The 23,764-nt window shown below is 33.7% G+C and overlaps 1 protein-coding gene across 1 annotated transcript in view; it reads left to right on the top strand.

Annotated features, from left to right (window-relative positions):
- The window catches only part of STPG2 (sperm tail PG-rich repeat containing 2), a 628,041-nt gene extending 609,644 nt beyond the window's left edge, over positions 1 to 18,397 (top strand). The window contains exons 12-14 of the mRNA XM_024126581.2: positions 7,220 to 7,368; positions 14,084 to 14,137; positions 18,286 to 18,397. Coding sequence (XP_023982349.2) covers positions 7,220 to 7,368; positions 14,084 to 14,137; positions 18,286 to 18,397 — 315 coding nt within the window. The remainder of the gene's footprint in view (positions 1 to 7,219; positions 7,369 to 14,083; positions 14,138 to 18,285) is intronic.
- The last annotated feature ends 5,367 nt before the right edge of the window (positions 18,398 to 23,764 follow it).

Raw genomic sequence — 23,764 nt, 5'->3', positions numbered from 1 at the left:
GCATGATATTATACACAGAAAATCCTAAAGATGCTACCAGAAAACTACTAGAGCTCATCAATGAATTCAGTAAAGTTGCAGGATACAAAATTAATACACAGAATCTGTTGCATTTCTATACAGTAACAATGGAAGATCAGAAAGAGAAATTAAGGAAACAATCACATTTACCATTGCATAAAAATAATAAAATACCTAGGAATATACCTACTTAAGGAGGCAAAAGACCTGTACTTCAAAAACTGTAAGATGCTGATGAAAGAAATTGAAGATGATACAAACAAATGGAAAGATGTGCCATGTTCTTGGATTGGAAGACTCAACACTGTTAAAAATGACCATACTACCCACGATAATCTACAGATTCAGTGCAATTCCTATCAAATTACCAATGGCATTGTTCACAGATCTAGAACAAAAAATTTTTAAATTTGTATGGAAACACAAAAGACCCTGAATAGGCAATAGCAAACTTAAGAAAAATAAAGATGGAGGAATCAGGCTGCCTGACTTCAGACTATACTACAAAGCTACAGTAATCAAAACAGTTTGGTGCTGGCACAAAAACAAAATCTTGATCCATGGAACAGGATAGAAATCCCAGAATTAAACCCATGCACATATGGTCAATTAATCTGCGACAAAGGAGGCAAGAATATACAATGGAGAAAAGATAGTCTCTTCCATAAATGTTGCTGGGCCAACTGGGCAGATACGTGTAAAAGAATGGAATTAGAACATTCTCTAATACCATACACAAAAATAAACTGAAAATGGATTAAAGACCTAAATATAAGACCAGATACTATAAAACTCCTAGAGGAAAACACAGGCTGAACACTCCTTGACATTAATTGCAGCAATATCTTTTTGGATCTACCTCCTAGAATAATGAAAATAAAAACAAAAATAAACAAATGGGATCTAATTAAACTTAAAAGCTTTTGCACAGCAGAGGAAACCATAAACAGAAAAAAAGACAACCTATATCATGGAAGAAAATATTTGCAAATGATGCAACTGACCAGGAATTAATCTCCAAAATATACAAATAGCTCATATAGCTTAATATTTAAAAAGCAAACAACCTAATCAAAAACTGGCAGAAGATCTAAAAAGTCATTTCTCCAAAGAAGACATATAGATGGGCAACAGGCACATGAAAAGATGCTCAACATTGTTATTTATTAGAGAAATGCAAATCAAAATTACAATGAGTTATCACCTCACAGGGATCAGAAGGACCAACATCAAAAAAATCTACAAATAATAAATGCTGGAGAAAGGTGTGGAGAAAAAGGAACTGTTGGTGGGAATGTACATTGGTACAGCCACTATAAAGAACAATAGAAGGTTCCTTAAAAAACTAAAAATAGAGCTTCCATATGATCCTGCAATCTCACTCCGGGGCATATATCTAGAAAAAACTGTAATTCGAAAAGATACATGCACCCATGTTCATTGCAGCACTATTTACAATAGCCAAGACATGGAAGCAACCTAAATGTCCATCAACATATGAATGGATAAAGAAGATGTGGTATGTGTGTGTGTATACACACACACACACACACACCTATTATATATAAATGGAATATTAGCCTTAAAAAAGAATGAAATAATGCCATTTACAGCAACATGGATAGACCCAGAGATTATCATACTAAGCTAAGTAAGCCAGACAGAGAAAGACAAATATCATATGATATCACTTACATGTGGAATCTAAAAAAGTGATACAAATGAACTTATTTACAAAACAGAAAAAGACTCACAGATGTGAAAAACAAACTTATGGTTACCAAAGGGGAGGGGGGAGGGATAAATAAGGAGTTTGGAATTAAAATATACACACTACTCTCTATAATGTAGATAATCAACAAGGACCTACTGTATAGCACAGGGAACTATATTTAATAGTTAACTATATTTAATATCTTGTAATAACCTATAATGGAAGAGAATATTAAAAAGTATATATATATGAATCACTTTGCTGTACATCTGAAACACATTGTAAATCAACTATATTTCAATTAAAATTATAAATAAAAAATTCAAAAAAACCCTCTACTGACTCCAGTATTTTAATCTCAATGATATTACACTACTTAATTATCTCTAGATTGAGAATGACAAAATTTCAGCTTCCTGAAGTGAATATTTCTACTTGGAAGTAGGTTGAGGATGGGTGATAGGAAGCCTGAATCAGCCCTCTAAATCTCCTTCAGTCCATTCCCATCACTATTATATCTACCTGTAATTGTTTGAAAATTTCAGCAGATAGATGTTCCATCCCTGTTTTTCATTAACAGAGTTTTCCCTAATCATATGTTTCCTTGGCCATATCTGTGGGAATTTGTGTAGGAGGAACACTTGATGCCAGCTATAGAGAAAAACAAACCAACAAAAAGACATCAGATGGAAAGTCTCTCATTTACATTTTATTTAATTCATAAATTTATATACATCTGGCTTTATCTCATAATCCTTCCAACTGCTACAATAGAAACTCACTCATTTTTTTTAATACTAGTAACTCCAAATATCTTATGCTATGGATTTTATCCTCTTTCTATATTTTCTGGGACATTTTACTATCGGTTATGCCCTCTTATTCTCATCAACAGGGTAATTTCTCATCTTTAAATAGTTTTAAATCTCCTCTGTTAAAGAAAATAAAACTAAAATTATAAACCAGTATTTCCAGATGCTTCATTTACCTCTGGTTATTTCTTTCTCTTTTCTATCTTTGAAGCTAAGTTCTTGAAAAAGTTTCTCAGTAATGCTGTACTTTCTTCTCCTCTTCTCAATTTCCTCCAGTCTGGCTTATATTCACTTTAGCTTACCTCAACGTTAATTAGTGTACTCCTTTTGTTTCAAAATGAAGAATGTTTTTCAGTCCACTTATTATTAGACTTCTCAGCAGTGCTGAAATCTTGGTACACTCTCTTCTCTTGGTTTCTCTGACTTACTACTCTCTGCTATTCCTCCTGCCTGTCTACCTGCTCCATATTTGTTTTTTATAGCCTCCTTTCCCATATATGGCCATGAATTTGGTTTCATAAATTTGACCCTGGGTCCTTCTCTTGTACTGTAATCTCTCCATAGTCTATTTGCAGACAACCTGCAAATTTTCATCTTTAACCCATTCTTCTCCTCTGAGCTTCAGACTATAGTCTTCCCTGCTTCCAGAAGATAATTGTAACCTGAAAAACCTCTTGCTGAGTAATTCTCATTTAAGAAAATAAACAAAAATAAATAATTCCCATTGAAATTGGTGATACACAATTATTTCAGTAATTAGATAATACACACATGCTATTCAATGTTTTCATAATAAAAACATTAATGCAAAATATTTTAATGAATGATCTTTCTAAAAAGTAAATAAGAAAATCATCTCTCACCCTGTTTTTAATAAACCTCAATGGTCTCTAACCACGTTTATCATAAAGACTCCTTAACTTGGCTTATTTACCTCCAAAGCATCATCCCTCATGATGCCTCTGTTTCTTTATTCCACTCCAGGCCCACTGGTCTTCTTTCAGTTACTAGAACACGCTACAGAGTCTTTGCTTATATTGATCTCTGAGGCTGGAGTACCTCCCTCCATCCCCCCATCACCATTGCCTAGCTAAGCTCTATCCTTCCTTCAGACTTCAATTCAAACATCACTTCCTTAATGAAGCCAATGATTGCCCTTCCTTGGTCGACTCTTCCAATTTGTCTTATGTACCTCTTCTTAAGAGTTCTTATCACTGTTTGATTTTACGTTTATTTTATGATTATCTGATTATTGGTAGTGGATTTCACAAGGCCTGAAATTTTATCTTATTTCTTGACAATTTTATCATTAGACCCTAGTACAGTGCCTGGATTGTTGTAAGCACTTGATATCTACTTGTGGGATAAATGAGAGGAACGCAGAATAAATGGAATTTACCCAGTTTTCCTTTTTTAAACCATGAAAATTTTGGATTACAACTATATTTTGGGGAGTAATTCTATGAACATTGGTTCATTGTTCTGTTTTGTAAATAAGTTCATTTGTGTTTTTTTAGATTCCACATATAAGTGATATCATATGATATTTGTCTTTGTCTGACTTATTCCATTTAGTATTATAATCTCTAGGTCCATCCATGTTGCTGCAAATGGCATTATTTCATTCTTTTTTTATGGCTGAATAGTATTACATTGTATATATATACAACATCTTCTTTATCCTTTCATCTGTTGATGGACACTTAGGCTGCTTCCATATCTTGGATATTGTAAATAATGTTGCTATGAACACTGGGGTTCATGCATCTTTTCAAATTAGTGTTTTCATTTTCTTTGGATATATACCCAGAAGTGGAATTGCTGGCTCATACAGTAGTTCTAACTTTAGTTTTCCGAGGAACCTTCATACTGTTTTCCTTAGTGGCTGCTCCAATTTACATTCCCACCTATGGTTTTCTAGGGTTCCCCTTTGTCCACATCCTGGCCAACATTTGTTGTTTGTAGACTTTTTGATGACAACCATTCTGACAGGCATGAGGTGATATCTCGTTGTTTTCTGTTTTTTTTTTTTTTGGTTTGTTTTGTTTTTTTGTTTTTTTGTTTTTTGTTTTTTGCGGTACACGGGCCTCTCACTGCTGTGGCCTCTCCCGTTGCGGAGCACAGGCTCCGGACGCGCAGGCTCAGCGGCCAAGGCTCACGGGCCCAGCCACTCTGCGGCATGTGGGATCTTCCCGGACCGGTGCACGAACCTGCGTCCCCTGCATCGGCAGGCGGGCTCTCAACCACTGCGCCGCCAGGGAAGCCCTATCTCGTTGTTTTGATTTGCATTTCTCTAATAATTAGCAATATTGAGCACATTTTCATGTTTCTGTTACTCATATGTGTATCTTCTTTAAAGGAATGTTTACTCAGGTCTTCTGTCCATTTTTTGATTTTTTTTTTTTGATATTGAGTTGTGTGAGCTGTTTTTATATTGGGATATTAACCCCTTGTTGGTCACATCATTTGCAAATATTTTCTCCCATTCCATATGTTGTCTTTTCATTTTGTTGATGGTTTCCTTTGTTGTGCAAAAGCTTTTAAGTTTCATATTTTCCCATTTCTTTTAAGGTTCATTAAGGTCCCATTTGTTCCTTTTTTCTTTTGTTTCCTTTGCCTTAAGAGACAGATCCAAAAAAAAATATTGCTATGATTTATGTCACAGTGTTCTGCCTATGTTTTCTTCTAGGAGTTTTATACTATCCCATTTTACATTTAGGCCTTTAATCCATTTTGAGTTTATTTTTGTACATTGTGTTAGAGAGTGTTCTAATTTCATTCTTTTATATATAGCTGTCCTGTTTTCCCAGCACCACTTATTGAAGAGACTGACTTTTCCCCATTGTCTATTCCTTCCTCCTTTGTCATAGATTGACCATAGTGCGTGGGTTTATTTTTTGGGCTCTCTATTCTGTTCCATTGATCTATGTGTCTCTTTTTGTGCCAGTACCATACTGTTTTGATTACTGTAGCTTTGTAGTATAGTCTGAAGTCAGGGAGTGTGATAACTCCAGCTTTGTTCTTTTTTCTCAAAATTGCTTTGGCTATTCAGTGTCTTTTGTGGTTCTATATCAATTTCTGGATTATTTTTTCTAGTTCTGTGAAAAATGTCATGGGTATTTTGATAGAGATTGCATTAAATATGTAGATTGTTTTAGGTTGTATGGACATTTTAACAATAGTAATTCTTCCAATCCACTTACACAGGATATCTTTCTGTCTCTTTGCATCAGAAATTTATTTTTAAGTAACTTGATACAAATATTTAATTTTGGGGAGGACACTATACAAGTAATAATAATAATGACAATACTTGATACTTAAATAATGGTTTTTATATGCCAGGCTTGATATGCTTTAAACATATTAATTCATTTGGTCCTCAATACAATACTACAAAATAGGTATCATTTTATCATCCTCATTTTCCAAATGTGAAAAGCAAAGCACAGAGGGTAAGTAAGTAAGTTGCTTAAGGACACAAAGAAAGCCCATAGCAAGGGTGTGGTCATAGAAAGTCCATGCTTTTAATCACTAAGCTATATTGCTTCTCAAGAACAGAGACTACTTTCTATATTTAATTCAATTAATATACCAAGAAAGTTTGTATAAGGTGGATAACATTGTCTCTATTTGAAAAATTAGGGAACTGAGGTTCATAAAGGGGAGATAACCTTCCAAACATCACAGATATTATAAGTGTATAAGTCTAAAATTTCACTGAGATCTATTAAGTATCCTTTTTCATGAAACTGGTTCTAAATCTGTAATTCTTATCCTATCACATGTAGACAATGAAACAATATACGTCTATGAATGCAGTATTCTCAAAAATATGTACTTATCGGCTGTGCATCTCAATACCAAACTTCTTTGTATGTCCTGTTACACAGTGTTCTTGGTGGGGGCATGAAAAAAAAGGATATGTGTTGATAGGGCTATGTTAGGACTGATACCAGTCATATAGGAGGCACTCAATCCATATTGGTTGAATGAAATTCCATAATTTTGTCCATCAGTCATCTCCTTTTAGCAAGAGATTCAGTGGACATTCCTCACAGCAGATGAAAATTAGGCACTGGGGTTTTGTTTGTTTGTTTTTGTTTGTTTTCTAGTTTTTAGAGTAGTTTCAAATTTTGTCTTTCTCAATATTTTCATTGGTATGTGAATGCAGAATGCAAATGAACTTTTGTTACTGCATGTTCACAGTACTAAAGATAGTTTTGGACAGATGATAAGCATTTAATCAATATTTGTTGAAAGGATAAATGTTGAGAGAAGACACATCTAGGAAATAAATACTTTCATTAGAAGCAACATTTGTTTTGAGAATAAAATTATTTGATATTAATATATGCAAAAAACTATGTGTTTCTTTTTGAAAAATGGTTAAGGTTTCACCAAAGATTTTGGTCTCTCTCAAATATGTATGCTTTTTGGGAAAACTATTAAACATTCTTTAGTTAACCTCATGACTAGTAACTTTTTTACAGTTTAAAGTGCATTTATATATATTAACCCTAAGAATCTAAATGTATAAGATATTAATGAATAGTGTTAGTATGTTACAGAAGTTATTTACATTAATGAATCCATGATTTATGTAAAAAAATTTTTCAAAGTTTATGAATGATATAATTAAAATGTTTTTCTTTTGTTTGAATATCCATAGCTCAGTCCATTTTTAAGACATTCTGTTCTGAAAAGAACATTTAATGTCACTCTATCAAATCTTTTCCCAATTAAAAGAGAAAATGCTTCAATTCTAGAACAAAAGAACAAACAAAAACACCCGGGAAGCAAAGTAGAATCTTCTAAATGGTAAGTGTGCTTGCTTGTCCTCACTGAATCACATGGCTGCTACATTTTTACAATCCATAATTTAACTGTCATACAGAAGCTCTGGGTGACATAAATTTTTTCCGTTTTAAAAGCAGTATATTTGCATCCCTCTTCTAAAGATTGGTTGTATTTATGGCCCCAAGGAGTAATTAAGGGATTATAGTAGAGGACAATCTGCATGCTTCTAGAAATGAGTACTAATCTGGTCAAGGAGAGCTATTACATTTTCATTTTTATAAAGCCTGCTTTTCATTTACCTTTGTTGCCAAGATAGAAGAGTTACCTTAATGAGGTAAAGGTGACAGACTTTCTTTTAATTAACATGTTTTTCAATACAAATTAATTGAAAATTAAGGCAATGCTTAAGTCAGTTATTGTGAGATTACATTTCATTGATATTTAGGCTTTTTTGACCAAATTGTACAATCAAGCAAAATTGCACTAAGATAGATAAATAGCTGCTATTGAATTATGGGTTAAACATTGACTATATAATAATGACTGTGACAGTGGTTTCAACTTTGATTTGGGTGGCGGGGAGGGGGCTGGATTTAAACAATGTGATGTTATTGTATTCCAGACAAAAATTCCTTTTCACTTCAGTATCCATACCACCAAGTGGCATTATATTTCAGGAACTAACTGAGATTATATTAATTGCTAGGGAACTAGACTCTAAACAGAAAATTATTTATTAAAGTATTACAATAAAATATAAACTTTAATATCTGATATATCATTAGACTACTTACTGGTCAGTGGATCAAATTCATATAGATGTCATCTGAGTTTGTTCCTGCTTACAGTCTAGACCTCTGCTGCCCATTATGGTATCCACTAACCACATGTGACTATTGAGCACCTGAAATGTGGCTATTTCAGTTTGAAATGAGCTGTAAGTCTGAAATGCACACAGGTTTTGAAAACTTAATTTGACAAAAAGAGTATATCTGATTAATAATATTTTATATGATATGTTGAAATGATGATATTTAAGATATACTGTGTTAAAATATACCATTATGCTTATTTTCATCTGTTTATTTTTACTTGTTTAATATGGTCATAGGCTCATATTATATTTCTATTGAACAGTGAGGATCTAGAACATCCATGTTTAGGAATAGTGAATTCATCAGTAAATTATGCTGAAAAAGAATGTCTACAATAATGTCTCATTTTCAATTCCATTTCACACATTATACTTTTGCTTCTGTTATATGTTTTGTTATGACAGGGAGCAATAGCCCATTAACTTTACTCATAATCATTATTAATTATTAATATGCAGTATTTCCTTTAAAATACAAAGATTTAAAAGCTATTTCATTTCATTTAAAACCACTGCCTTACCATTTATGGTATAATTGTCATAATTTTCAATCTATATGTATTTTTGACCCCAAAGGGGTTATTATCATTTCTTGAGTTATATTCATTTAGATACAGCCACGTGTTTATCTGTTCCATTGCTCTTCATTCTGTCTTTCATTTCTATGCTTCTATTTGGGATCATTATTCTTCTATCTAATGAACTTTTTTTTAATGTGTAGGTTCATGTAGATTTGCTGTTGAGGAGTCCTCTCAGTTTTTGTTTGGAAACATTTTTATTTCATTTTCATTTTTGAGGAATATTTTTCCTGGATAAAGAATTCCTGGCTCACACATATTTTCTTTCAGCATTTTAAAGATGTCACTTCATTATCTTCTGCATGTTTCTTTTATGAAATGTTTTTTCTTTGAATATAATGTGTCTTATCTGGCTGCTTTTTCAAATGTTATTTATGCATTTAAAAAGGTTAATATTACTCTAATATGCCTAGGTTTTCATTCTCTCTGCCACAATCCTCCTTGGTATTTGCTAAAGTTCTGGATTGTGTGGATTGATGTCCTTTCATCAATTGTGGAAATTTTTCACACATTCTCTATTAAAGTATTGCTTTTATAACATTTTATAACATTCTCTCTCTTATTTTGAAAATATAATTACAGATATTAAATTTTTCTATTGTACGTCATATATCCTGGATTTCTTTTCTATATTACAGACTCTCTTTTCTCTCTGTTCTTCAGTCTGTATCTCTTCTAGATCACTAATCCTCTCTTCAATAGTCTAATCTGCAGTTAAACACATCTGTTGCATTCTTAATGTCAATTATTATATTTTTAATTCTATAATTTCCATTTGATTATTGTTTATAAATTCCAGTTATATGGTGAGATTCTCCATCTCATCAACAATTTTGTTAAGCATCTTACTCTTTATTATTTTAAAGGCCATAATACATAACTCCAACTCTGATTCACCTTTGGATCTACTCATATTGTTTATTTTCTTAGTTTCTGTCTTTTAATTCTATCTCCTGGCATGCCTAATAAATTGGATTAAATGTTGGTTTTAGCTTATGAAAAATTATAGAGATAATTTGATGCTTTGTCTCATACTATCTTCCTCCAGACAGAATATTCTTCTGCTTTCTCTCAGGCACCTTAAATATGGAGCAAACCAATTTTTTCCAGTGTGGGATTTTGCTTGCTTAAGACTGAGCTTCCCATTTTTGTGAGAATTGATCTAATTCTCATCATCCATGTTCCTAGGATATAACATTTCTATGATCCTAACAGGAAGTCAGTGGCAATCACTAGAGTTCCCCCCCCTAACATTTTTTCCTCCATCCCGTGAAACTGCCAAACACTCTGTGCAGATGCCCAGATCTTTACCTTCCACTTCTGACTCTACTTCTTAGACTCTTGACCCAACATCAAATAAAATTTAGCAATGGCTTGAGGGGCAAAAAAAAAAAAAACGACACAATGCTAGACTTTCATCAGTGTTCTCTTTTCTTTGGAACTTTTGTCCCCTCAAGTCCTCCTATCTTGGACCCGAACTCTAAGGTTTGTTTCTATAGACCCTAAGAAGGCCAGAATCTCAGCTTAGATTCCTATCTACTTCGTGGCTGTCTTCTTAGCCTTAGGAACTACAACAGTCCTCCAAGGCAATGTTACACTCAAAGTTGTGCCCTCCCCATCCTTCTCACCAGGTTCCTGGCCCTTACAAGACATCGTTGTCTGTGTAGCTCTCCATTCTCTTGACTAGATATAAACAAAAATAAATTCCCTAATTTTTCAAAGAGACTTGGTCTGCAACAAGTTACTCTGCCATATCTGGAATTCTTCCTTTACTATAGTTTGCCAAGCTCTTTGCCTTTTACCTCAGTTCTTGAAATCATATGTCTTTGATGAACATTTATAACTAAATATAATATTTCCTAGACATGTAACTATATGCTCATCACCCAACTAAAAGTATACAGTATTTTTAAGAAAGTATATTTATTAACTTACTTGCATATTTATTTCTATGAGGATTATTATTGTCACATTATAAACTAAAAGAACATGTTAAGATTATATGTTTAATTATTTATTTTTACATGGTGCCACAATATAAGTTCTTCAAAAATGTTTTCATGTCCCAGATGTGCCCACCCACATCCCAAACCCTCTGTGCAATAAACCTTCAGAAGACAAAGCAGACTAGCTCCTTGTTCAACATTTCCATTACGGATGAACAAAAAGACTGATTCCATCTTTTCTGTTTATATACTCTCCTATCATTACCACTAGAGAACCTCAAAAAAAGGACATCAGATTTGGATTCAGAATTATTCTGCATTTCAGTAAATATAGTGTCATTTAGAGGCTCCCTCCTTTAATTAACTTTCAGGAAAAACAATTTTATTTCACAATTAGAGAGGAGTTTAATGCTTGGCTGAGCTACTACATTAACTCTAAAGAAAAATGAGTGAGTTAACATGTTCAAGTGGCTGCTATCAGCTCCACTCATGTTTGGGTGAAGGGGGAGCAAGCTAGATAACAGAGGAGTGTTGGATGATTGAAAATTGGGAAAGAATCACCAATTGAATGTCAAATAGCAAGGTTGATGTCACCAAAACAAATTCTCTGGACTTCACAGGTTTAGCCTGGATCAAATAACCACATTTTGCTCAACTGTTCCTGGTCATAAGGGAAATAAACATAAAATTTTTTTGGCATGTATAGTCTCACATACATGAAACTTCGTGAAAAAATTGATTTCTCCTAAGATGAAATCTAGTACAGCCTTTTATGTGCTACAAGTACATTCTGAAACCAATTCTATTATAAAGGATCTTCATTCCCCAAATATTCATCGATGAATAAATCAGTATATCAAATTATATTTTGAAAGTTTTATCAGTTTATTTAGTTGTGACTTCTGTTCTGTCATTTGATACTTCATCTTATTAAATTCACTATTATTACGATGTAACATCCAAACAATTGCAGGTATAACATGTATTTTAATATATACTTTCAAGTACCCTGAATCTCTAGAAGAGTCATTAGGACAATCCAAAAGCTAGGATTTTGGCATAATATGAACTATTTGATATCAGTGATAATTAGTCAATTTGGTTAGGGGAAAAAAGGTATTTCATGAAATTTTTGTATATTTTTTAATTTGAGGTAATGTAACTAGAGGAGCAATCTGAGAGAATATTTTGGCTTAGGTTGAGTAGTACAATAAAGACACCACTTACTGAAACAGGCTTTCTTTCCCCACAGATATATTCCGAAGTTATTATCTATTAATATAAAAGTAAGCTGACAGTTCTCTCACAAAGAAGTAATTCCATTTTGATGATGTCCTCCATCAGCTGCTCAAAGAAACATAATTGCTCTTCTAACCTCAAGAGATAGAAAAATCTGTTCTTGCAAGACATTTAATTATTTTTTCCTCAAAAATTTTCCTATTACAAAAACAGTATGTGTATTTGTTGCATTCTTTCTCAATATATATTACTAATGCTTTCATACAAAATATAATGCTGAATAAAGATATCTGATGAAAAGTCTTTTTCACTTTAGACTCTCATTCTGTGACCAGAGAATGCAATTACTTTCCAAATACCAGGCATGCTGAAACAAAGCAAATGATCTTATTATGTGTATGTGTTATCCACTTGACTTATTTTCTTACTCTTTATTTCTCTGAAATGATAAAAGTGGAGAATGAAAATCATAAAAGGAATGTTCAGTATGTTTTACTTTTTGTGAGTTTTATGTGCAAGTAAGAGAGCAAGGAAAAAGTGATTGAATTGTGGTAACACAATTTAATTCCAGTAGCCAATATATTTGGGGAAGATAGATAAATATGAAATTCCAAGACTTGGGGTTAATGTTCTACTTCTAACATGGTCTTTAAAAGGAAATCAGTTAGAGATAAGGATTTGGATCAATGGGTCTTAATTTGGGGGGGAAATATAATTATTTCCCCTTTGAAATTTTGACAAAACTTATGGAAATTTAATTAATAAAAATGGACTTATGCTATTTTTAGAATGGCATAAATTTTAGAACCTAAATGTTTTCTAAATTTTAGAACCAAAAAATTTAGCATAATTTCAAAGGATTCAAGTCCTGAACTCTTTCAATATATTCTGGTTTAAGAAAACTTTATCTAAAATATCTCCACTAGTGTACCTAGAATTACTCATCTAAGATTGGAACAATAAAACCCAGAATAAATGGTTAATGAATACTTGCTCTTCCATTGGATTCGTGAATTAAATTGAACTGAATTGGAAATAAAGCACAGAAATGATGGTTGATAGAAACCTTGAGCTCATGTCCTGGCTAGGAAACGCTAAGTGAATTACTTAATCACCTTGTTCTTTGTTCTATAGCTGTAAAATAAACAGTTGGTATGCTAGGTTAGTAGTTTGCAAACACAGAGACTGCTTCACAATTACCAAATGAGTTGATAAAACAATACAACTTCCCCATCTAACAACTCCCCAACTACTGTGGTCTGTATCCTTGGATGGAGCCCTGGAACCTGTATTGTCCTCTAGGTGTTAATGTGATGAAGTTAAACTGTAGCTACATAGTCCCCAAGGTTTCTATTATCCATATGGTATTTTTTTCAGCAGTTACTTTTTTATGTCATGTGACCATGTAAAATATAATTCTGGTCACAGAAAATTCAGATGACCAGGAACATTTGAATTGTAGTACATATGTTGCAACACCCTTGCATGTGTTCTTTTATGATAAAACTTTATAGAATAATTTTTATTGTCTTTGTCTTAATTCTATTCTTCTAGAATATATTACATGATATGAAAATCTGTTCATGAAAGAAAAATGAAAATTTAGAATGCGGGAGACAGTTGCCAGTCACAGCTCTTAAGACAATACAGTTCTTACATCTGTAATCTTGAATTGTTTAAAAATTTTCTAGACCAGAATTAGTTGGAAAAACATAAGTTGGAAAAGCTTCCTCCCTACCCACCAACTAATCCTTTCCAGCAATTTCATCCAGTAAGACTCTTATTTGCTTTTAGTTAGTTTTCATCTCTTTCAACTGAACTATCACTTAAAACATTAGGTTTTCTTGAGGAAACTTATTCTTATTTGATGATTATAGAGCTCATTTCAAGGAGGCAGTTTTTTTTTTAGGAATTTTTTTTAAATCATCTTCTGTCCTTTAGTGTTACTGACCAATTTAATCTTTGCTTAATATGTTAATGTTCAAGATATTAAATGCTATTACAAAAGGGATTTCACAAGCGGGACAATCCATCATGTGGGCGCTCTCAAAATTTATACTGTTACTCTTACACTGTCACTTTTTTCCTCTGTTGTCCAGGGTTGTCATTAGCCGTGGTAACATAAACAAATTCCTGCTCTTACTCACACCAGGGTATGTTGCCTAAAGTTCCCCATGTGGGAAGCAGCTAAATTATGCTATGACTTGAATGATCTTCCCTTGTGACTTCTAATTCTACGTCCAATTTTAAAGACATTTGTTTTCTTGCTCTCTGGCATTTTAATTAATATAGCTTATTTCTCCCAATCAGTAGCTATTTAAAAACTAGCGTTGTACCTCAGTTTTAGCAGTTCTCGAAAATTATTATCTACCTTTCTACCTCCAGGGTTGCTGAAAATGTATTTTATGTGCCTTATTTTAAGTTTTCTATTATTTTAAATCAGACCTCCCCAATAATTATTCCCAATAATTACTACTGTACTAAAGGAGATCTGCAGTGGGTTAAATCCACAGATGCAGAACCACAGGTTTGGAAGGCCTATGGAAAAGTTACATGCAGATTTTCCAGTGCACACGCATTGAGGGCCCTAACCCCTGCATCGTTCAAAACACTATATATATATTTTTTAAAAGCTGAGTTTTACCTATAAAACACAAGATAAAAAAAGGTTCTTTGATTTGTAATCTTGTGCTCATACTGAATATTTATTATGTAAGTTAAGTGGTATTCTTAATATTACTTATACCTAGAATTCTAATAAATGTCAAGCACTAAGAAAATCTTAGAGTCTTGTCTACAGAATTCTCTCTTATATATATTTATTGAATTTATAGTAAGCTACCTCTCTAAATTTTTTACCTAATTCTTAAAAAGATATGGCGTATGTTTTCTTTATGCTCTTTTGAAAGTAAGATACTTACTATAGAAGAAACGATACAAAGATTTTGGGGACAGTTTTTGAGCCAATGATATTCAGTTGGAGATAAAACTTTTGAGTGATGGGGATTAACATAATGAAGAATATAATTTTCTGAACAATAAGAAGTCCACATAAAAGAAGGTAACATCAAATCATGAGGTACCAATTAATTTTTCACAAGGCAGTTTCTCATAAAGATGCAACAGATAATTAAAAAGCAAACTGACATCAAGAAAGAATATTCAGGGCCCATGTCTTGGTCAGGGCCCCCTCAGGACTAAATCTCTTCATTATACATCTGTGTCTAAAATCATATTTTGCTATATTAAGTAACAAATATTAAATAATAATGGCTAAGGTGTCAAGAAAGTTTCATTACACATCTTCTACAGTGAAGTGCAGAGTAGGTTGAAGAAATGTGGCCATTAAAAATAATTAAAATTTTTGGGCTTCCCTGGTGGCGCAGTGGTTGAGAGTCCGCCTGCCGATGCAGGGGACACGGGTTCGTGCCCCGGTCCGGGAAGATCCCACATGCCGCTGAGCGGCTGGGCCCGTGAGCCATGGCCGCTGAGCCTGCGCGTCCAGAGCCTGTGCTCCGCAACGGGAGAGGCCACAACAGTGAGAGGCCTGCGTGCCGCAAAAATAAAAAAAAAAATAATAATAATAAAAATTTTTAATTGATAGTATTTAAAACTTTATAGCTCAGCTATCGAGATAATTCAGATATCCAGAATGATATATATCTGTGCATTATGATTTTATCTTTATGTGAGGTAGATCTTATTGATGAATTGTCTTCAGTTTACCTTGGTGCCTATGCATATAATTTTCTTTACAATCAAAGATCTGAAGTTGGATTTAACACTATTCTTAGCATATGATATCATAGGGGAGGCATAAATTCTTTACTGAAGATTATCTTCTCTTCTCATGGCTAAATATGTCTTAAATCTTGTAAAATGATTTGTAAAAAGAGACGTTATTCCAAAAATACAAATTATCTCATTTTGAATTTAATCTTGTAAACTGCTTCGAGGGTAAATAGAGATCTATCTATAGGATTATATGGAACATGACACTTAAACCCATCTTCTTAAAGAGTGGTTCTTACTTGCCGAAATTTTGTTCTTTTTTAAACAATAGTGAAACAGGGAAATTGAATATAGCATTAATCAGAATTTTATGTAAAAATAATAATATATTGTATGCTGTTTGCTAAGGGGTCACAGAGCAAATTTTTAAGCAAAGGAAGGGTTACTGTCCCAGATCCTGTGCCTAAAGCTGTTCACTCTCAACTAAAGTCATGCAGTTAATACCCAAGGATAATTTTTCATGAATGTCAAATAAATGTAAACTGCTGATCCCATAACAAGAAGTTAACTACCAATTGATCTTTTGTGCAATAGATCATTGTTTTATTCAGCAATAAAAATGCTTTAAATTTCCTTTATCAATTGAAAAGGTCTTGTTATATTATAGTCATTCTCGATGTAACTGGTGATATAAATTCACAGAATTAAAACATTCAAGGACTTTTCACAACTTCCAGCTCTCCGAGTATAAACCAAATTCTGCAATGAAGAAATGTATACAAAACTGAAGAACTCTATAACATTTTTCTTAAATTGCAGGGAGTAGATCTAAATGTCTTTGTACCCTTGATATTTTTATAAATACAATATTACAAACTCTTAAAAAGCAAATTCCTCAACTTGTATATCTTCATATCACCCAAAGTGCATAGCCAAATGTTTTGCATGTAATAGTCAGTCAATACATGCTAATTTACTGAGATCAATCTGGCATGAGCAGAATTTATGATAAAATAAGAGATACAGCAAAACAAAGTAAGGTTTTTCTTTTGCTTTTGCTCAGGCTAAATGTTATTGAAAGTATTAGGCCACCTTCAACGTACATATCTTACTAGAACTTGTTGTAACTTATTTGTGCGTGTGAAAAAAATTTCATATGTATATGGTTGAATTGTGTCCTCAAAAAAGATGTTGATGTTCTGATTCCCAGTACCTGTAAATGTGATCTTATTTGGAAATAGGATGTTTGCAGAACTTTATGTTAAGACAGATCAGGGTAGACCCTAATCCAATATGACTCTGCCCTTATAACAGGGAATATTTTCTCTCTTTGTGAATGCACATAGAGAGAACTCCATGTGAAGATGAAACAGAAATCAGGGTGATGCAGCAGAAGCTAAGGAATGCTGGAGATCGCCAGAAAACCACCAGAAGCTAGGAGAGAGGCATGGAACAGAATCTCCCTCATAGCCCACAGAAACAGCCAACCCTGCCAACACCTTGATCTCAAAGTTTCAGCTGCCAGAACTGTGAGACAATAAATTTCTATTGTTTAGGCAACCTAGTTTGTGGTGCTTTGTTCTGACTGCCCTAGCAAACTCACAGAATATGCATGAATCACAAACAACTTAAAATTTAGATTTAAATACTTGGGTTATATAAGAATGAACTTCGTGTTTAACCTTTCTGTTACTAGTTAAAATGTGCTTTTGGAGGCAAAAACAAATGTTTGTGATGCAAAGTCAACAGAAATCTATATACAATATCAGATTTTGATTTAAGGAAATTAAAAAAAAGTCTGTGTACAAACCAGTGTTGGAAGTGAAAATAGAAAAGAGAACCAGAGATGAACTAATACTGTAAAATTATTATAGAAATTTTCCTTTCCCTGTTCCAACTTTCTATTCTTTTTGCCCTTTTCCACTTTATTAATAATCTTCATTTTGTCCACCAACAGTAAAGTGTAGGTGAATTCTATTTTCTTATGGATGGGAGGAGAAGAACACCACCACCTGTTTCTTAAGTCTGGTAATATTCATTTGAAAAAAAAAGGAAAGGCATATCCTTGAGAGTATACTCACACCTCACACACACTCCCTTTGACCACTATGTCTGTATTAGCTCGAACCTTAATTCTCTACTTGATATTATCTAAGTCCTTCCATTTTTTATCATTTTCTTTCAATCCTCTATTATCTCCGAAAATATGTATATAATTCAATAATCTGGATAAATTTTTCTTTACATATTTTCTGTAATCTGTACATTTTTACAATCTGGATACGTTTTCTTTACATACTTAGAAGTGGGGCTCCTTGGAAAACAGTCTCTGGTATGCAGTTTAACGTGCAGAATGTCTTTTAAGGATCCTTGGGATCAACACTTACGGAAGGGAGGGTGTGGAAGCAGGACTTCCTGAGGGAGTCCTTCCAAGAGGGAGAACTTGAGCTGCAATCCTAGCTCGACAGCAGCCCTAGTCAACCCGGCAGGGTGCTCTGCAGGGAGAATGGGCTTTCCGAATTGTTCTAACTTGGGCTAAAACAGTTGGCCTTTGTACTCCTCATTGGAGTGGGCCACCCCACAAAGAGTGTGACCTTGTGCAAGGTGGCTCTCTGCAGCTGAGTGAATCCCTTGAAGGTGCTGACAGTTCAAAGCTGTCCGTCACCAGCGCTTCCCCATAGCTGAGGCAGCAAGTCCTTCACTGAAAGGAATCTGGGTACCGCATTACAGTGCCCATTACATGGGAGAATGAATATCACCACAAGTTTACCTTGTAAAAGATACTCTCCTAATACTATCCAGGGCTTGATTTTTTTAAAAACTGGAACCATTTTAATTATGAGACAAGAGATGTCATATTTAAAACTTTTGTAAGTGAAGGATGCTTTAATTCATAAAGGAAAAAATCATCCACTAGTTTAGATTTTTAGCTTTAAGGTAACCAATAGAGTCACATGTTGACCTTGCTGGAGGCAGGGTTCACCTCTATGAACACCCTGTGAAATTTTGAGTGCTAAATGATTTCCAACACTGATGGATGCTGACCTGAACTTTCAAACACTATTAGATCAGCATGATAAAGCAGACTTCGAGCAAACTCTAAAGAGCAACTCCCTTTTTTGCCACTGATCACCTCTTCCTGCTACCACTCAAGGGAGTTTAAGCTGGGACTTTAAAACAAACTTATTTAAAATGTCATGTCCTTGATGCCGTAAAATTTATCCTTTGTACTTGATTTAAAATATTTTCAGCCAGTTACTTCATACCTCTGCCTAGAGATCTCGGGTTCTACGAGTACTGCAGATAGGGATGTTATGGGTTGATAATTCTGCTGCTTAAGCTCTCTGCACGTTGCTTACTTTGTTCATTAAGCTCTTAATGTGAAATCTGATTCTTCCCCAGGTTTTTGTCCCCTGGCCATGTGTCATCTAGTTCCTTCAATTTTCCTTTGTGATCAATCTCATCCCTGAGCCAACCTATTTCTGCTTCAGCTCTTTTTCTTTATTGCTAGAGAATTAAGTTCTTATTCCCACCCTTTTAATCACGTAATTATCTCTGAGCTAGATTTTTTCGGTGGCACTTAGTCTCTTCTCCCTAATCATTATTAAGCTTTTAAATTTTTTAATGAATCCTTTCTGCTTTAAATTTGCTCAACGCTTTATGACATAAGTTTTGTGTGTTTATTTTCTTTGTAGTGGCAGACTTTCTGGTGCTCTGGTTTAAACTTGTCTGCAAATACTGTGAAGTTTTCACCAATAGACAGACAGGTCCTATGTGCTATTTAAGAGAAACTTGCACAAGAATATATCTGAGTCTAAAGTGTTAAAATACATTTTTATATCTCCTGACCATTTCTTTAAAAATCGATTTTGCTTAGCTCCTAATTCTTCTTTGCTTTCTTCAGTGGTTCATAGGTCTTGGGCTGACAGGTTTATTATTTACCCACCAGACAAACAATGTTTTGTTAACAAAAATAATAGTCTTTCTGAAAGCAAGAGTATATTGCAATTGTTCTGGTCATATGCAGAAAGGTTTATTTTAAATTCACCATTATTTTGTGGAAGAGGTATAATAGCCGTAATATCAATTAAAATAGAAATGTGATAAAAAACTGTCCTTTTTTTTTTAATGTAATGGTTTTTCTGAAGTAACTCATTGTACCAAGTTATTCAGACATTCTCTAGTCTGTTTTTGACTAGTAACTATAACATAGAACATAGTTTTTATGAAATGAATTCATCAAAGTTGGAGGATACACGACCAATATGCAAAAATCAGTTGTATTTATATATACTAGCAATGAACAATCCCAAAAGGAAATTAAGAAAACAATTCCATTTATAATAGCATAAAAAAGAATGAAATATTTAGGAGTAAATTTCACCAAGGAGGTATAAGACTAGTACATTGAAAACTATAAAACATTGCTAAAAAATATTAAAGAAGACTTAAATAAATAGAAAGACATTGCATATTCATGGGTTAGAAGACATAATATTGTTAAAATGGAATTATTCCCCATTAGATTAATGCAATCTCTATCAAAATCTAAATGACCATTTATTTTTAAGAAGTGGAAGAGCTGATCCTAAAATTCATACGGAATTGCAAGAGACCACAAATACCCAAACCAATCTTAGAAAAGAAGAACAAAGTTGGAACACTCACACTTCTTAATTCCAAAACTTACTACAAAGCTACAATAATCAAAAAAGTGTGATGCTAACATAAGGGTAGACATATAGATTAATGGAATAGAATTGAGAATCTAGAAATAAACCAATACATCTATGACAAATTTATTTTGATGAAGGTACCAAAACCATTCAGTGGGAAACAATAGTGTCTTTAATAAATGATGCTAGGACAATTGAATATCTACATGCAAAAGAATAAAATTAGATCCTTACCTCATACAGTATATAAAAATTAAGTCAAAATGGAGCAAAGAACTAAGTGCCAGAGCTAAAACTAAAAACTCTTAGAAGAAAACATAAGTAAATCTTCATGACCTTGGATTTGGCAATGGTTTCTTAGATATGATACCCAAAACACAAGAAACAAATTAAAACAGATGAATTAGACTTCATCAAAATTAAAAACATTTGTGCAAAGGGCACTATGAAGAAAGTGAAAAGGCAACCCACATAATAGGAGAAAATATTTGTAAATCATATATATAGAGAGAGAGTGTAGTATCCAGAATATATAAAGAAACCTTACTAGTCAACAACAAAAGCCAACCCAATTAAAGTTTGGGTGAAGTACTTAAATAGAGATTTGTCCAAAGAAGATACACAAATGGTCAACAAGCACATGAAAGATACTCAACATCATTTTTCATTTGAGAGATGCAAGTTGAAACACAATAAGATACCACTTAATATCCAGTAAGATGACTATAATAACAATAAAAGTAGTCAATAACAAATATTGCACGGACATGGAGAAATTGGAACACCCATATATTGCTGGTGGGTATGTAAAATAGTGCTGTGACTGTGGAAAACAGTTTGGCAGTCCTCCAGTAAGTTAAACATAGAATTACCATGTGACTTAACTATTCCATTCCTAGGTAAACACTCCAAAGAATTAAAAACAGATGTTCAAACAAAAACTTATACATGAATATTCATAACAGTACTATTCAGAATAGTCAAAAAGAAATAAACAACCCAGAAGTTGATCAACTGATGAATGGATAAACAAAGTGTGGTATATCTAGACAATAGAATACTACCCAGCCATAAAAAGGAATGAGGCACTGATATATGCAATAACATGGATATCCTTAGAAACATTATGCTAAGTGAAAGTTTAAGCCAGACACAAAAGACCATATACAGTATAATTCTGTTTATATGAAATATTCAGAATAGACAAATTGGTAGAGACAAAAAACAGATTAGTGGTCTGCCAGGGATTGTGGGCAGGGAGGAATGGGTAGTGACTCATTAATGGATATAGAGTTTCCGTTTGGGGTAATGAAAGTGCTCTGGAACAAGACAGTGATGATGGTTTCACAATATTGTGAATAGTATACTTATTTGTTGCACATGTTCATTAGTATAAATGCCATTGAACTGTATAATTTAAAGTAGTTAAAATGGTGAATTTTATGCTATGTGAATTTTAATACAATAAAAAACAATTTATAAAAAAAATGCCCCACCAGTGGATCGTGTACATTCTTTTGAAGTTTAATTTCTCATTAAAGGATAAAGTTTTTTCCAAATACTTGTAATGGGTGGAATTTTATCTTGAAATCCAGGTGAAAGAGTATCTGAGAACTTTCCCTTATTTATTAAGTGTGAGAGCATATAATGGTAATTAATTTGCTTGGTCTTTTAGGAAGTAATTTAGCTCAGTAGATACTATGACCTTACCACTAAAGAAGAAATTCTATAATTGTATTAAAGAGTGCGATTTGGATCATAAAATTAAGTCTAATTTTATGTGTTCATTTTATTGAATTGTAAAAACACTGAAATAAGTTTTAGTATACTCTGTGTCATAGATTTGTGGCATCTCTTTCCACACGTGTCACCCTCAATTTGTAATTTCCATCTGTAAGTCTTTGTGCCAGAAGAGCTCTAGACCTGAGTGACATCAATATAAATAGATCATCACACTGATTCTTAACTCTTCTGCCTCGTTGTGGTAAAAATTGATCAAACTCAGAAGGGTCATCTTTACCCAGCAGCTTGCTTTCAAAGAGCAATCACGCTGTCTAAGCACTGGTAGCACAGCCATTGATTTTAGAATCAATGGGACATCAGGGCAAAACTGGATCTCTGATTGGCAGCAGGAAAATGGGTTAGAACCTTTCAAACTATAAAATGAAGGCAAAATAAACACTAAATTTCACGAAATCACATCTGCTTTGGCTGCTTGCATTTTAGGATTTAGCTTGAAGCAGACATGAAATGTCCAACATTCCACTTCAGAAATTTGAAAATCAGCCACAGCCACCCCAACTTTGTATCCCATTGCCCAACATTCCAGTTGAGACTAAAATGTGGACTTACTCTTAAGGGCTCTTTATGATATCTCATTTTGAAATTTTTATCACTTTTCAAGAACTGGGATCCTAGGTTGGTAGGCTGGTAGAATCTGAGCATTCCCAGAAGACTCACAACACAAAGCCCAGCATTGTTTTACAGGCAATAATTTGACAAACGCTAAGTGTATAGCTGCAAGAGTCTGTAAAACATGCTTGTTTGAATAAATGCCAAGTCGTGGCTTGACCTCATAATAAAATGACAAAGTAGAAACAGTGATTTTGTTCAAATTAATGTAAACTTTTAGGTGAAATTATACTAAGTAATGGAATGTTTGTTCTTTGTACTTTTTTCTAAGCTTTGTCTCTCCTGGCCCCCTTTCCATGCCTCCACTGATAGTTTTAACCAGATTCCCCTGTCAAACTAGTGGCACATAGTAGTGTCCTTAGTTTCGTGGATGCTGTTTTGGGGAGTTGACTTTAAGTTACAGTGTGTTTCATTTTGATTTTGCAACTTAGATTCTAACACACTGTACATAATTTGTACTTAATTTTCTTTGTACCTTTTGTTTCTTTGACAGATGGCTGCTGCCAAGAATCAGCTTGGGTGGGGAGCTAAAGTTCCAAGAAATATAAGAATTGCATGCATAGCTAATATCCCTTAGGTTTATTCCTGCACTCTACATGATAAACAGAGACCCATGCCACAGTTCCTGCCTTCTGGGATAGTCCTTACCAATGATGGCTTTGTCTCTTGCCTGAGTCCCAGTTCCCTAGTCTGTAAATCAGACATAATTTGTTTGTCATCCCCTTTACTTCACCAGGGGATTTTAAGGATTGAGAAACCACGTAGCACTTGACAATACAAAATGTTATGGTGATGGTTAAAATGAAGAATGACCTTGTCCCGCCAATGAGTAATTTACTCCCAGGGAGTAAGTTAGGTATCTGGGATGTGAATTAACTCTCTCACATCCATCAAGGCACCATTTTCAGCTGAGTGCTATAGGGCATTAAAGAATACGCTATTTCCATGAGAAGCCAAAGT

The sequence above is a fragment of the Physeter macrocephalus genome, chromosome 7, assembly GCF_002837175.3.
Source record: "Physeter macrocephalus isolate SW-GA chromosome 7, ASM283717v5, whole genome shotgun sequence".
NCBI classification, from domain to species: Eukaryota; Metazoa; Chordata; class Mammalia; order Artiodactyla; family Physeteridae; genus Physeter; species Physeter macrocephalus.
The sequence above is the reverse complement of the archived record's forward strand: the minus strand, read 5'-3'. Positions and strand labels throughout refer to the sequence as shown.